Raw genomic sequence first — 13,336 nt, 5'->3', positions numbered from 1 at the left:
GCTGAGCACAGCAGGCATCTTCTGTTGCCATTCTGACTTGGGAGGCATGGAGGGAGGCAGTTTAGAGACAGGCATGCCCAGGGAAAGTTCAGTGCACAATTGCAGGGGGAAGAGTGGACCAGCAGCCGGGTCCCCTCTGCCAATCTTCACACCCAAGGGGGTCTCTAGGGAAGAGGTGGCCTCTGCTTCCTGGACTTGGGTCCTAAGTCATTTGCAACTTTGAAGATGTGTGGCTGTGCTTGAAATTGAGCCTGAAAATTAATACTGTACAGTAATAGGTACCTCCGTGAACGTCCGCCTTGTCTAGCGTCCATTCTGGCGAATGTCTGCAGCAAACCCGGAAGTACCAGAATCGGTTACTTCTGGGTTTGCTGCTTGCAGAAGCGCAAACCGCTCCACGCGTGTGTGCAGATGCAGCACTTTGCCCTGCGTCCATTTCGGCTAGCGTCCGGGGCTCCGGAACGGATCCTGGTCGTAAAACAAGGGACAACGGTATGGAGCTGTTTTAAAACGGGGCTTGTGTGAGTTCGAAAGGCAAATCTGAGCGCTGCATTTCGAGTCTGTCGATGTCTCTGAGGCATCTTCAAGGGCAGCCCCGAGTAAGAGCACATTGCCGTAATCTAATCTGCTCCTTCCTGGACTGGAGAAATCGGGACACACAAGATTCACTTATAGTTTGTTGGCCCATACCCAGCCCATCGCTGCCTCTAAACACCTCAGCCCCCTCTCCCAATTCAGATAGACCAGAGAGACAGAGAGGGGTGTCGTCTGCATATCGACAACACCTCCCTCCTAACCTCCCAGCAGCTCCATAAAGAGGTTCAAGAGTGGGGTACGAGAATGGGGGGAGGGGGGGCAAGATGGATCCTTACAGGGCACCACAGGACAACTGTCACGGTCCGGTCGGCGGGCGGTTGAAGCCCTGGCTGAGGACATCAGGACCAGAGGCAAGATGGTGGTGTAGAAGCAGGAACAGGTGCAGGGCTGGGGGTCCAGCAGCAGGCAGTTGCAGGGTCAAGGAGCAAGGCAGAGGCAAAGGTCTGGGAGTCAAGGAGCAAGGCGTCGGCAAGGCAAGGGTCCAAGGGTCGAGGAGCAAGGCGTCAGCAAGGCAAGGGTCCAAGGAGCAAGGAGCAAGAGGCCAGATGCAACCAGGCAGGGATAGTGTTGCTGTGGCAAAGAGCTGAAGGGAAATGCTGAGCTTTAATCCCTCCCAGCTCCTGCCACCAGGTGCAGTGAGATATCAAGTGGCCTCACCTGAGTGGCCACTCCTTGCTTCTCCAGCACAAGCTGAGGCAGGCCCCAGTCCTGCAAAGCACTACAGGCCACAGAGCCTGACTCCTGCCCATACTCCTGACAACAACTCCCATGGGACCAGCCTCCCCAGACTACTTTCTGGACAGGGCTCTAGAGGTAGAAGCAGAACCGCTGAAGGACAGTCTCCCCAGCCCTCTTGAGATGCTCCAGAAGGATGCGGTGGTCCATGGGGCTGAAAGCCACTGCAAGATCAATAAAAATGCACTCACCTCTCTCCCGACAAATGCCCTCAGCCAGGGCGACCAAGGCAGCCTCAGTGTCATGGCTGGGCCTGAAGCCAGGCGGAACTGGATCCAAATATTCAGTCTCCTCCAAGCACATCTGAAACTCGCCCCCAAAGGGAGATATTAGCCAACGGGTGAGAATGATCTAATACTTCCGGGTCCAGGGAAGGCTTCTTCAAGGCAGGCAATACTTCTCCTTCCTCCTTGGACCCACCCAGCCAATCCCCTAAGGCATGGCGGGCAAGGGGCTCGGCCACCCTCCTTGAAGCAGCTTCTCTACATCCTCAGGATGCAGTAATATTTCTTTATTTATTGTTTCATTAGTAAAAAATTACAGTGTAGGAAAACCTCAAAGGGGTTAATAAAAAATATAAAGAAGTTACCGTCCAAAAAATGTACAGGAGTAATTTAAAGTTAAAGCCACAGGACAACAGATTAAAACTCATGCAAACTTTCTAAGCATCTGGGGGCAAATCTGATCGGTTTTGTCCCTCAAGTGCCTTGCAGAGATTCTGGTGGGGTCTGATGACCCAAACCCGTTGAGCGGCCGGAAAAGCTCTGCCGGACGGCCACTCGGGGAGGCAGAGAAGTCAGCTCTCTTTGCCGCTGCCGCATGTCAGGGTGTGGTAACTCAGCCTCCCACATGTTCAGTCAGGTGCAGGCGGATATTTCCCCCACCTGCGCAGCAGCCATCGACCCTCCTGTTTCATCACACGCAGGTCCCTAGAGAGCCAAGGCAGCCTACGTTCTTCACAGTGACGGGAGCATTCAAGCGCAGGCCATCCCGGCTCCCTATGATCCTGGAGGTAGTATAGAATCATAGAGCTGTAGGATGGTAGAGTCGGAAGGGTCCTCAGGGGTCATCTAGCCCAACCCCCTGCAATGCAGGAATCTCAACTCAAGCAGATGCCCCCTCCCACGTTCTGCTTCAAAACCTCCACTGAAGGAGAGCCCCTACCTTCCGAGGGAGTCCGTTCCACTGTCAAACGGCGCTTACAGTCAGAACGTTCTTCTGGTGTTTAATCAGATTCTCCTTCCTTGCATTGTGAATCCATTGGTTCGGGTCCTACAATTTGGACATTTGGACCAGCAGAAAACAAGCTGGCTCCCTCTTCCGTGGGGCAGCCCTTTAGATACTGGAAGATGACTCTCATGTCACCTTGCAGTCTCCTGTTTTTGAGGCAAAACATACCCAGCTTCTTCATCCCTTCCTCCTAATACTTGGTTTCCACACCCTTGATCATCCCGGGTGCCCGCCTCTGCACACCATTCTGCTTGTCAAGTTTCTAGCCCTCATCGTGCCTCCTAGTCCAGCCCCTACATAGACGCCTTGGGTGTTGTGGTGCTTGCAGGGAGACATCTGACTGAGAGACTCCTGTTCCCGCCATTCCCAGGTCCCCTTGGAAGGCATCGCGATCTTGCACCAGTTTCCCTTCTCCTCCTCTCTGCTGAGGATGTCTGTCATCACGCAAGAGATTGGGAAGGACATCTACGACCTCTACATGAAGGGAGCCCCAGAGACAGTGGCCAGCTTTTGCAAAACCAACACCGGTAAGGCCCCAAGATCCATGCCCCTGTAAGGTAAAAAAGGGAAAGGACCCCTGGATGTTTGTCCACAGACAGCTTTTCGGGTCATGTGGCCAGCAGGACTAAACCGCTTCTGGTGCAGCAGGACTCCGTGACCGAAGCCAGAGCACACGGAAACACAGTTTACCTTCCCGCCGCAGCGGTACCTATTTATCTCCTTGCACTGGTGTGCTTTCAAACTGCTAGGTTGGCAGGAGCTGGGACAGAGCAACGGGAGCTCACCCCGTAGTGGGGATTCAAACCGCTGACCTTCTGATCGGCAAGCCCTAGGCTCTGTGGTTTAACCCACAGCGCCACCTGCATCCACGCCCCTGTAGGAGGCAGGGAGGGAAGGAGGCCTTCTTGCTCTCTCTCTCCAGCATCCACACATTGCAAGGAACAGCAAAGACTTCCAGTCACAAGTTCACAGCAGCTCTCATGCACCCTTCTGGATGCATCCCACTCTGTCAAGTTTTCTGGGACCCATTTATACCGCAAACCCACCCTGTGATCTTCAGGTGAAAGGGCGGTATACAAATGTAATACATAATAATGTTAATTATGATATAGGATGGTGAGCTTGATGCTGTACATGTGCATCTCCATGCACCACCAACACCTAAGTGTGCAGTGAGATAAAACCCTAAAGCTTTTCTTTAAAAAGAAATCCCATTTGTACAAATGCACAATTAATATTCCTCAAAATGGCTGGGTCAGACTTCGGGGGGGGGGGCGTCTTAAAGGTCCAGCTCCGAGGGCCTTCTGGCACTTCCCTCCCTGCAAGAAGAGAGGTTACAGGGAACCAGGCAGAGGGCCTTCTCGGTAGTGGCGCCCGCCCTGTGGAACGCCCTCCCATCAGATGCCAAGGAAATAGACAACTCTCTGACTTTTAGAAGACATCTAAAAGCAGCCCTGTTTAGGGAAGTTTTTAAGGTTTGATGTTTTCTTGCATTTTTAATATTTTGTGGAAGCTGCCCAGAGTGGTTGGGGAAACCCAGCCAGATGGGCGGGGTATAAATAATAAATTATTATTATTATTAAATCATTATTATGATAAACAAGCACATCCTTGGTTAGGCGCCTCCATTGCTCTTTGACGGGCGTCTCTCTTCTCTCTCTCTCTCCCCTGCCGGCAGTCCCAAAGAACTTCCACCAGGAGCTGAAGTGCTTCACGTCTCAAGGCTTCCGTGTCATTGCGCTGGCTCACAAGGAGCTCCATCTGAACAGGGGGGTCAACCTGGACAACTTGGAAAGGTAAGGCTGGCTGAGGTTGGGCCCCAGGGGCTGGGGCTGCCCTGTCTCCACCAGGCATGGTCTCAATTTATATCGTTCATTATCAGGAGCACAGTCATCTCCCTTCTGTGGGGATTAGTGTTGCTTCAAATAGGATGTAGAATAAAATAAACTCTGAGCTGTGAAGGTTATGATGAGAGTTGTTTGTAGAGCTGTTAGTGTTGTTAAAAATATATGTTTTCGATTTAAGGGTTCTGCTTTTAAGTGGTTTTGACTGGCTAGAATTATAAGTGGTAGTAGCCAGCAGGAAAGAATAATTAAGGGGGTAGAGATAGTGTCAGTAAAGATGCTGAGGTGGCCAGCCTGCTCCACCCTCCTGCGCGCCTGGGACTGGGCAACCGGGGGGGGGGGGCGCCGGGCGGATCCTTGCACCCTGGAGCCGTATATGCTTAAGACAGCCCTGTAACTGAGTATTTACCATCACACGAAAAATGGCCAGGATGCCCAGGTAAAAGCAATCAGTGACCATAATCAGGTATCCTGGCAGGCAGGTTTTCTTCAGTGATGTATGTTTGATGTTCTGGGGGGGTGGTGGTCTTGAGCTACAGGGGAGGCAATTTTCAAATGTCCATAGAGTGGTACCTCGGTTTAAGTACACAATTGGTTCCAGAAGTCTGTACTTAACCTGAAGCGTACTTAACCTGAAGTGAACTTTCCCATTGAAAGTAATGGAAAGTGGATTAATCCGTTCCAGACAGGTCCGCGGAGTACTTAAACTGAAAATACTATATAATAATAATAATTTATGATTTATACCCGCCTATCTGGCTGGGTTTTCCCAGCCACTCTGGGCGGCTTCCAACCGAATATTAAAAACAATACAGCATCAAACATTAAAAATTTCCCTAAACAGGGCCGCCTTCAGTTGTCTTTTAAAAGTAAAATAGTTGCTTATTGCCTTGACTCCCTTAAACCGAGGTATGACTGCATAAGAGTTTGCACACCATTGTTCTAGGTTCCTCTCCTCCCTCCCTGCGTGGGGTGAGCGGGGGACCCAGTTGCAACAGATCAGACTTACTAGCTGCTTTGGTTCTCAGTATTCTCTGGTTGTCCTCTGTTATTTTCTCCTACTGATAGAGAACCTATATGGACTCTATATGGGATCTTGGATACCCCATAAGGGAAAGGGAGCAGTATTTTTCTTATAACGTAACTGTGGATGAGCCTCACTGGCAGCCAGCGGCATAGTGGGGGACAGCTTCATAGAGGACTTTCTGTGGGGCCGGCCACCTCAAGGCCCTGCTCCAGAGCAGCCCCCCCCCTAGGCCTCTCTGGGTCCAGCAGCTCCTCTGGGCCCCTTCAGAAGCCCCTCACACTCCCCTCTTTCCTTCCAGAGACAAGCTGGAGTCCGACCTGACCTTCTTGGGTCTCCTGGTCATGGAGAATCGGCTGAAGATCGAGACCCTGGCTGTCCTGGAAGAACTCAGCTTGGCTCGCATCCGCAGCGTCATGGTCACAGGTAGGTAGGTTGCGGTTGGGGGGGCAGCTCTTGGTTGTGTGTTTGTGCATTTGCAAAGGGTTTGCAAGGGGTTCTCCCTACCTGGGGTTTCCCAAAGGCTTTAACTGGGGGGGGGAGAGATCAGGCCTTTACTGATGCAAACATACGTGAGGCTCAGTCAGGGCTGCCACCTTATGGCGCCCCCCCCCGGGCGTCTGCCTCCTCCCTGCGGGCCTGACCCAGCCTTCACCCCCTTCCCTTTCCAGTGCCCCTCTCGCTTACCTGCGCCGTCAACGGCTGGGTTGCTTTAGTCATGGACCCCTGGGTGCAACAGCAGCTGCTCCCGCCTGCCCGAGAAGTAGAGCACGTCGATGGCGCCTGGAGCCAAAGGCCCGGCTCTGGCGCACGTGCGGCGCAGGAAGGGGCTGCTCCGGGCACGCCTGGGCTGCACCGGCCCTGGATGTGGGTAGGTGGCATTGGGGTGCAGCGGCCACGTGGCAGAGCGAGTCCTGCGAAGCCAGCAGCACTCCCCATCGTGCCAGCGCCCCCTCCATTTTGGCGCCCTAGGCAACTGCCTAGTTCTCCTCAATGGATGCGCCGGCCCTGGGCTCAGTCTCTAAAAATCATAGGCGAGGGTAGAGGCAGGCTGGAACTGCAATGTAGTTGACAGCTTTCCCAAGAAATGAAGCTTTTCTCCTCCTTTTGTGATCATATACTGGCATTTGCAAACCTTTGGCTAAATGCACGCAGGGTTTGAGCTTTTGAGCCTGATTCTTCCAACAGATTAAGCCGTTCTGGATGGTGTCGAATAGAAACAAGATGGTGGTCCCAAAGCGGGGTTTGGTTCAAGGGTTTTCTGCCACCTGCAGACTGCCAGTATTTTGTGGGATGCAGGTGTGCACATTTTAAGTGGAGGAAAGCTCTCTCTTGGCCCAGAGCCGCAAAGAAAAACCCTTTTCTTCCCGTTTGGAAAATGACTGCGAAATGCATTGAAAAGTGTGGGGTGAATGGATGATGAAGGCAAGACGTGTCAACACCCTGTCAGCAAATCAGGATGAGTGCAGAACGAATGCTCATTGTTCTATAACCTGCCCTCCAAAAAATATCAGAACAAATGCTCCATGAAGCTTTGCGCAAGCAAGTCAGGATGAATGCTCTGTGCAAAGCTCATTTGGAGAAGCCTTTGGGCTTTCAGTAGGAGACCTTCAGCTAGTTACCGGCAATGGGAGGGAGAAGATTGCTGCTGTTCAATACACAGAAGCCCAAAGTCCCTTTGGGTGTGCAGAAGGGCAGCCGTGGTTTTTGAGGTCCTGGAGGCCCACGGGGAGGCAAATGAACCCTGCAAACAGCCCCACAGACTTCCTTCCTTCCTTCCTTCCTTCCTTCCTTCCTTCCTTCCTTCCTTCCTTCCTTCCTTCCTTCCTTCCTTCCTTCCTTCCTTCCCCTCGCTTCCAGGTGACAATCTTCAGACAGCCATCACAGTCGCCAAGAACTGTGGGATGTTCTCCATTGACAGCAGAGTGATCCTCGTAGAAGCCAGGGAGCCAGAGGGCTCCAACCGGGCCTCCGTTACCTGGCAGCTGATGGAGGAGGGACCCAATACCAACGAAACCCCAGTAAGGCAGGAGCTCCAGAGCTTCGCATAGGTTCAATCTGGGTGGAATGGGTGCGCCCCCAAGCTTCTGACGCCGTTTGGCTGAGATGCTTCCAATTGCGCAAATTCTGAAATAAGTCACCGGGGCGTCATTCCTGACTTCCAGACTCCTGACATCTCCATTGACATCTCTAACGCTAGTGGGAAAGACAGCAACTTCCACTTCGCCTTGAACGGGTACACCTATCACGTCCTCGTGAAACACTTCGGCAGTCTCCTGCCAAAGGTACGCTGTGGGGGAGGCGGTGGGTGGTCCTTAGGGCTGGTGGGGGGAAGAGGGAATGAGGAAGAGGTCCCCCATTGAGACCAGGACGCATCCTTAAGGGCGCTTCCTTGGAACCAGCCTGCAAGGCGAGACTTTCTTTGGGCGGAAGAGGCCTCCGGATGTGTGTCTTGTGAAGCAATAAGCATTCTGCGCTTTCAGGGTGGGCTGTCTTGATCTTCTGTCCACGCCACAAATGTTATTTGGCGCTCCCAGATTTCATTGCCTCCTCTGCTCCGGCCTCCCTGGCCTCCCCCAGGACACTCTACAATTCTATGATTCCATGTGGGTTTTTCTTCTATCCACAGATTATAATAATAATAATAATAATAATTTATTATTATTTATTAATTTATTATTTATACCCCGCCCATTCAGATTCTTCTGAACGCAACCGTGTTTGCCAGGATGTCTCCAGCGCAGAAGTCCAGCCTTGTGGAAGAATTTCAGAAGCTAGAGTAGGTTCCTTCCTTGCCCTCGAGATTCTGGGAGCGGAGCTTGGGGGTCGGGGAGAAGGAGCTTTCTCTGGGGAGAGCGAGGGGCACAGACCGCTACTCCCTTCTCATAACATCGCCTCCCCTTTTGTGAAAGGGACATCTTACTACAGATGCATGCGAGAAATAGGAGAAATAAAAGGAACCGAAGGCAACATTCCTGTAAAAAGACGTACTGCAGAGTTAGCAAAGGCATTTAGCACATATAATCTTAATGCAGTGCCCGTTTATCTCAGTCCATCCCAATGCTCCTGAAAGGTCATTAGCAGTCTTTGTCATTGTAAAAATTCAAAAAGTACATCGTTAAACAGGGTAATTTATCACAGTCGCCTACTAAGTCCCACCTTCAACGGCATGCAAGGAAACAAAAAAACAACATAGCATTTCAAAACCATTGTTGATCTTGCAGACCCCCCCCCCCTGCCTCCTTGTTGCAGTAAAACTGTTTGGGGTTTATTCCCCCAACCCCATGGGGCTCTGTGGGTGACCCTGGCTGCTACCCTCCACATTGAGACAGGTCCCCATCCCTGCAGACCATTTGGGGGCACCCAAGGCTTTATACAGTATTGTGAAGGGGTGGTTCAGATATTGCAAGCCGCTCATTGGCAGCAGCTCTGTTTTCTTAATTGATCAGCTTTTGACCAGAAAGGCTGTGAATCCAGGTGCGAGGGGGAAGGGATGCAGGCTGATAATTTTATGCCAATGACATTATGTGGATGCTTAAAAAAACTTCCCCGCTTGACTTTCACCCATCCCACAATAAATGGGATAAATGCCCCCAATAGCTGGAAGCATGCTCTGAGTATGTGCGTCTTCATGCACAAATGACACTTTTAAAAAAGAAGTTTTGCATAACATTTTTTCCTGAAAATTAATGGGGGGGGAGGTTTTTTAAATTAAAAAACTGAACTTTCAACTGATGTTCCCTCCTGTCTCCTAGCTACTACGTGGGGATGTGTGGAGATGGAGCCAACGACTGTGGGGTAGGTAATTAGATTTTGTTAAATAATAATAATAATAAAGCTTGTGACCCACCCGGATCCCTTTCCCCACGGGCGTGGTGGGTCCTAAAAAGGCAATTCCTGTTCCTACAATTCTCTTGATTCTACAGTGGTGCCTCGCTAGACGAATGCCCTGTAAGACGAATTTTCCGCTATACGAATAGGCTTGACGACAGCGGCAAGAAGGGGAGGACCCCTTCTTGCCGCTATCGCCACCAGACCCCAGCCAAAGGCAGTTAGCAGCGGGAGTTTTTCGCCGCTTGCGTTCCCCGGAGGGGGGGGGGGCAAACGACGAAGAAACCCCACTGCAGATGGCATGGGGTGCAGTTTCGGAGGCTTCCGAAGCTGCGCTCCATGTCGGGGGAGTCAGGCAAGGCGGTGGCTGGGAGAAGAGAGCTTCTCCCCCAGCCGCCTCGCACACAGCCGGCATCGGACGGGGATTCGGAGACCTTCTCCGAAGCCCCTTCGCATGCCGTCGCCAGTCCCCCAGAGCCTATAGGACCGCATTAATTAAGTTTCAATGCATTCCTATGGGAAACTGGGACTCGCTAGACAAAAATTTGTTACACGAATTGACCCGTGGAACAAATTAATTTTGTCTAGCAAGGCACCACTGTATCTGAGATTTAATGGGGGCGGGGGCTGATGTTGTTGTTGCTGCTGCTCTTTCAGGCCTTGAAGATGGCTCACGCCGGGATCTCCCTCTCCGAGCAAGAGGCCTCCGTGGCCTCTCCTTTCACCTCCCAAATCCCAAACATCGAGTGTGTGCCGGAACTGATCAGGTGGGTTTTGCCTCCTTCGCTTTCGTGGCTTTGTTCCCGCCACGCCAAACCTCTCCGGAGGCGCCTTGTGGGATCCAGTGTGGCTCTCCTCTGTTGCCTCCTTCCTTCTGTTATAAGAAAAGCTGCTCCTTTTCCCAAGAGCCACTATAGAGTCCATAAGGAGAAAACAGAGGCCAACCAGAAAATATTGAGAAGGCTAGTACGTAAGCCTGATCTTTATTCAAAGGACTGTTGCAACAGGGTGCTCCCCCCACACGCAGGAGGGAGGAGGAACCCAGAACAATGGTGCGCAAGCCCTTATACAGACTTTTGAAACTGGGCGGGGTATAAATAATAAATTATTATTATTATTATTATTATTATTATTATTATTATTATTATTATTACTGTGCCCCAAGACCACCCCCAAAAACATCATCACAGAAGGAGGCGGTCTTCAGCAGAAATCCTGCCTGCCAGGATACCTGACAATGGTCACTGATTACCTGGGCATTCTGTTCTTTCTTTGGTGATGGCCAGTATTTTAGTTTCCTGAATCCAGCTCACAGGCTCACCCTATTCATACACAAATACGCCCTTAAGACAGGATTTGTAAGCGAAAAGGCAATGGGAAGGCTTTCCCCATTTGCCTCCCTTTCTGCAGGGGAATATTTGAGGTCATTGGGAGAATCAGAATGGCTTCAGGATTGCTCTCCCGTACTATTTCAGATGCATGGTTCATATATTTAGATATGTGTGCATTTATGAATATTCTGTATTTGAGACCTTAAAATTATTAGAACGCTTCCTTCTGTCCTGGTGCTGCCCACAGGGACTGGCACACTCCTGGCACTTGCCCTGGCAAGCCTAGCTGCTTGCCGAGTTGTCCTTCTGCACTTGAGCTGCCTCTTTCTCTTCCCCAGGGAAGGTCGCGCGGCCCTCGTGTCCTCCTTCTCGGTGATTAAATACCTGACCCTGTACGGGATGAACCAGTTCATCGGCACTGCTCTGCTGTATTGGGTACGTACGGATGTAAATATTGACAGGTGTAGATCATCCAAAGGCCGAATGGTGGGTGACTGACGGCACGTGCCCCTAAACCAGGGGTGTCAAACTCAAATTCATCGGGGGCCGCATCAGCAGTTTGGTCACCCTCAAAGGGCCGGTTGTATCTGTAGGACTATGTGTCCACTCTTTATTATCATAAATTATTGTCACTGCATTCAATTATTACTGTTTTTTGTAATAATGTAAGTAATAACTAGCTCTGAAAGCAGAAACATAGTCAGAATAATGGCAAGTAGATATTCAAATGTACAATTATTGTACAATTTATTGAAAAATGATTTTTGGTAACTGCACTGGGTGGTGGAGGCTCGCTAGGGTTTCATGCAGGACCTTTGCAGAGCTACTAGTACCTGGAGATGCTGGGATCCTTCTGCATGCAGGACAGATCTTCTGCCAGTGAGCCACCACCCTTCACCAAAGGGACTGGCTGAGGTTGACTCACTGGAGCTGCTCTCCTGGTTCCAGGGTTTAAGGGCCAGAAGTATAAAGCAGCATCCTATGTTTCTGAGGAGAGGGAGAGGGAGGGGAGGGGAGGGAGGAAGAAAAGAGGGAGTGGGAGGGAGAGAGGAAGGAAGGAAAGAGGTGAGAGAAAGAAGAGTAGGAAATAAGGAAGGGAATAAAGAAGGAAAGAAAAAGAAAGCGGGAGAGAAGACAGAAAGGGAGAAATAAGGAAGGAAGTAGAGGGAAATAAAGAATAAGAACGAGAGAGAGGAAGAAAGAAAGGGAAGGGGGGGTCGCCGCCTTGATTCAGCGCCAGAAAAGAGCGCGAAGGGACCCAGGGGCAAAAAGCATTTCCCCGGCCCCAGCTGTTTGTCGGCGCTTTGTTGGCGCGGCGCTTCAGCAGCAAGGTCCCACTGCTGGGTCCCGCTAGCTGGGGTGCTCGGCGGGCCACATGACGAGGTCTGGCGGGCCGGATTTGGCCCCCGGGCCTTGTGTTTGACACCCGTGCCCTAAACTGTAGTCCTAGCTTGGAGGGAGACAATGGCTTAGCTGAAGAGAAATGAAGGCATTACAGAGAAGCACAGAGTCCTTTATTTTATTTTATTTTATTTTTACTATAATTAATATACTAATGCAATAGTACTATTAATTACATTTCCTCCAAGGAGCTCGCGGTGGTTTCTATATTCTCCTCCTCCCCCTCAGCGAGCTTCATTTCCGAGTGAGAGATTTGAACCCAGGTCTCTCCCCAGGTCGCAGTCAGGCACTTGATCCACAGTGGTTCTCATCTTTCTAAAAAGCCTCAGCCTAAAGGAGCAATGTGTTTGGTGCCTGGGATCCTGTAAGGGAGGGAAGTTATTTTGCCGCAGTGGAGCGTGGACCCGTGTGCGAATCCAGTCCCGGCAAGAGATCTTTGGGTGCTGTTGCAAAGGCCCGTCGACCCTCCCGCTCGGTCTGAGTTAATTCCGTAACAATCTGGGTAACAATCTGAGCACAAGCGGCAGGGCTGAGAGCCCTCCAGGAACTCATTCTCTCCCTCTGCCCCACTTTTAGCAACTGCAGATCTTTGGGAATATGCAGTACCTCCTTCAAGATGTCGCCATCACCCTCGTCGTGTGCCTAACAAGTAAGCAGATCACTGGCTTATGGGGCCGTGTATTAAGCAGGCGAGTTCCCTTGGGGGTTGGGGGTTGGGGCCGCTGCTACAAGGAAGGTGCACAGTCAGATGTGAAACCCACAAATTCCCTCTTGAGCTGAAGGGAGCCCGAATTTGGCTTACCCCAACCTGAATGAGCAGCGCTCAAGAAGTTCAAATTCTGGCAAAGCTTGGGAGAGAGAAGGGCTTTCCACGGTTGTGGGGCAGCCCCCAAGCCTGAGCTCCACCACTTCACCTTCCTGAGAACTCTCCCTGGAGCAAGCATCTTGCTTTCAGCAAAGCCTCCTGTTCCCCTTGGCTGACTCCTCCAGGCCAGCTCTCCTTCTTCATCTCCACCCACATTACTTGCTGGCGGCGTGTGGGGCAGAAGAGCAATTTGTCTTTAAGAACATGAGAAGCTGCTGGATCAGGCCCATGGCCCCTCTAATCCAGCATCCTGTTCTCTCTGTGGGCAGCCAGAAGCCCCAATGGGAATCCTGAGCATAAGAGCAGCTCTCTCCTCCTGTGGCTTTTGTCTGTGGAGGCCGAGCACAGCCATCTCGGTTGATCCCCATCAATAGCGCTCTCCCCTTCCCTGAACGGGTCTCATCCTTCTTAAAAGCCATCCAAGTTGCTGGCCATCACTTCCTCCTGCGGGAGGGAGTTCCACAGATTAACGATGCGC

General features: G+C 51.3%; 1 protein-coding gene across 1 annotated transcript in view; it reads left to right on the top strand.

The window, feature by feature from the left end:
• The window catches only part of LOC118093641 (probable cation-transporting ATPase 13A5), a 62,575-nt gene that overhangs the window by 40,457 nt on the left and 8,782 nt on the right, over positions 1–13,336 (top strand). Inside the window, exons 16-25 of the mRNA XM_035133161.2 lie at positions 2,933–3,089; positions 4,241–4,358; positions 5,732–5,856; positions 7,291–7,451; positions 7,596–7,715; positions 8,130–8,209; positions 9,186–9,228; positions 9,919–10,028; positions 10,931–11,027; positions 12,570–12,642. Coding sequence (XP_034989052.2) covers positions 2,933–3,089; positions 4,241–4,358; positions 5,732–5,856; positions 7,291–7,451; positions 7,596–7,715; positions 8,130–8,209; positions 9,186–9,228; positions 9,919–10,028; positions 10,931–11,027; positions 12,570–12,642 — 1,084 coding nt within the window. The remainder of the gene's footprint in view (positions 1–2,932; positions 3,090–4,240; positions 4,359–5,731; positions 5,857–7,290; positions 7,452–7,595; positions 7,716–8,129; positions 8,210–9,185; positions 9,229–9,918; positions 10,029–10,930; positions 11,028–12,569; positions 12,643–13,336) is intronic.

This window comes from Zootoca vivipara, chromosome 5 (assembly GCF_963506605.1).
Source record: "Zootoca vivipara chromosome 5, rZooViv1.1, whole genome shotgun sequence".
Lineage (NCBI taxonomy): Eukaryota > Metazoa > Chordata > Lepidosauria > Squamata > Lacertidae > Zootoca > Zootoca vivipara.
Note: the sequence above shows the minus strand (reverse complement) of the source record. Positions and strands in the feature narration are given on the sequence as shown.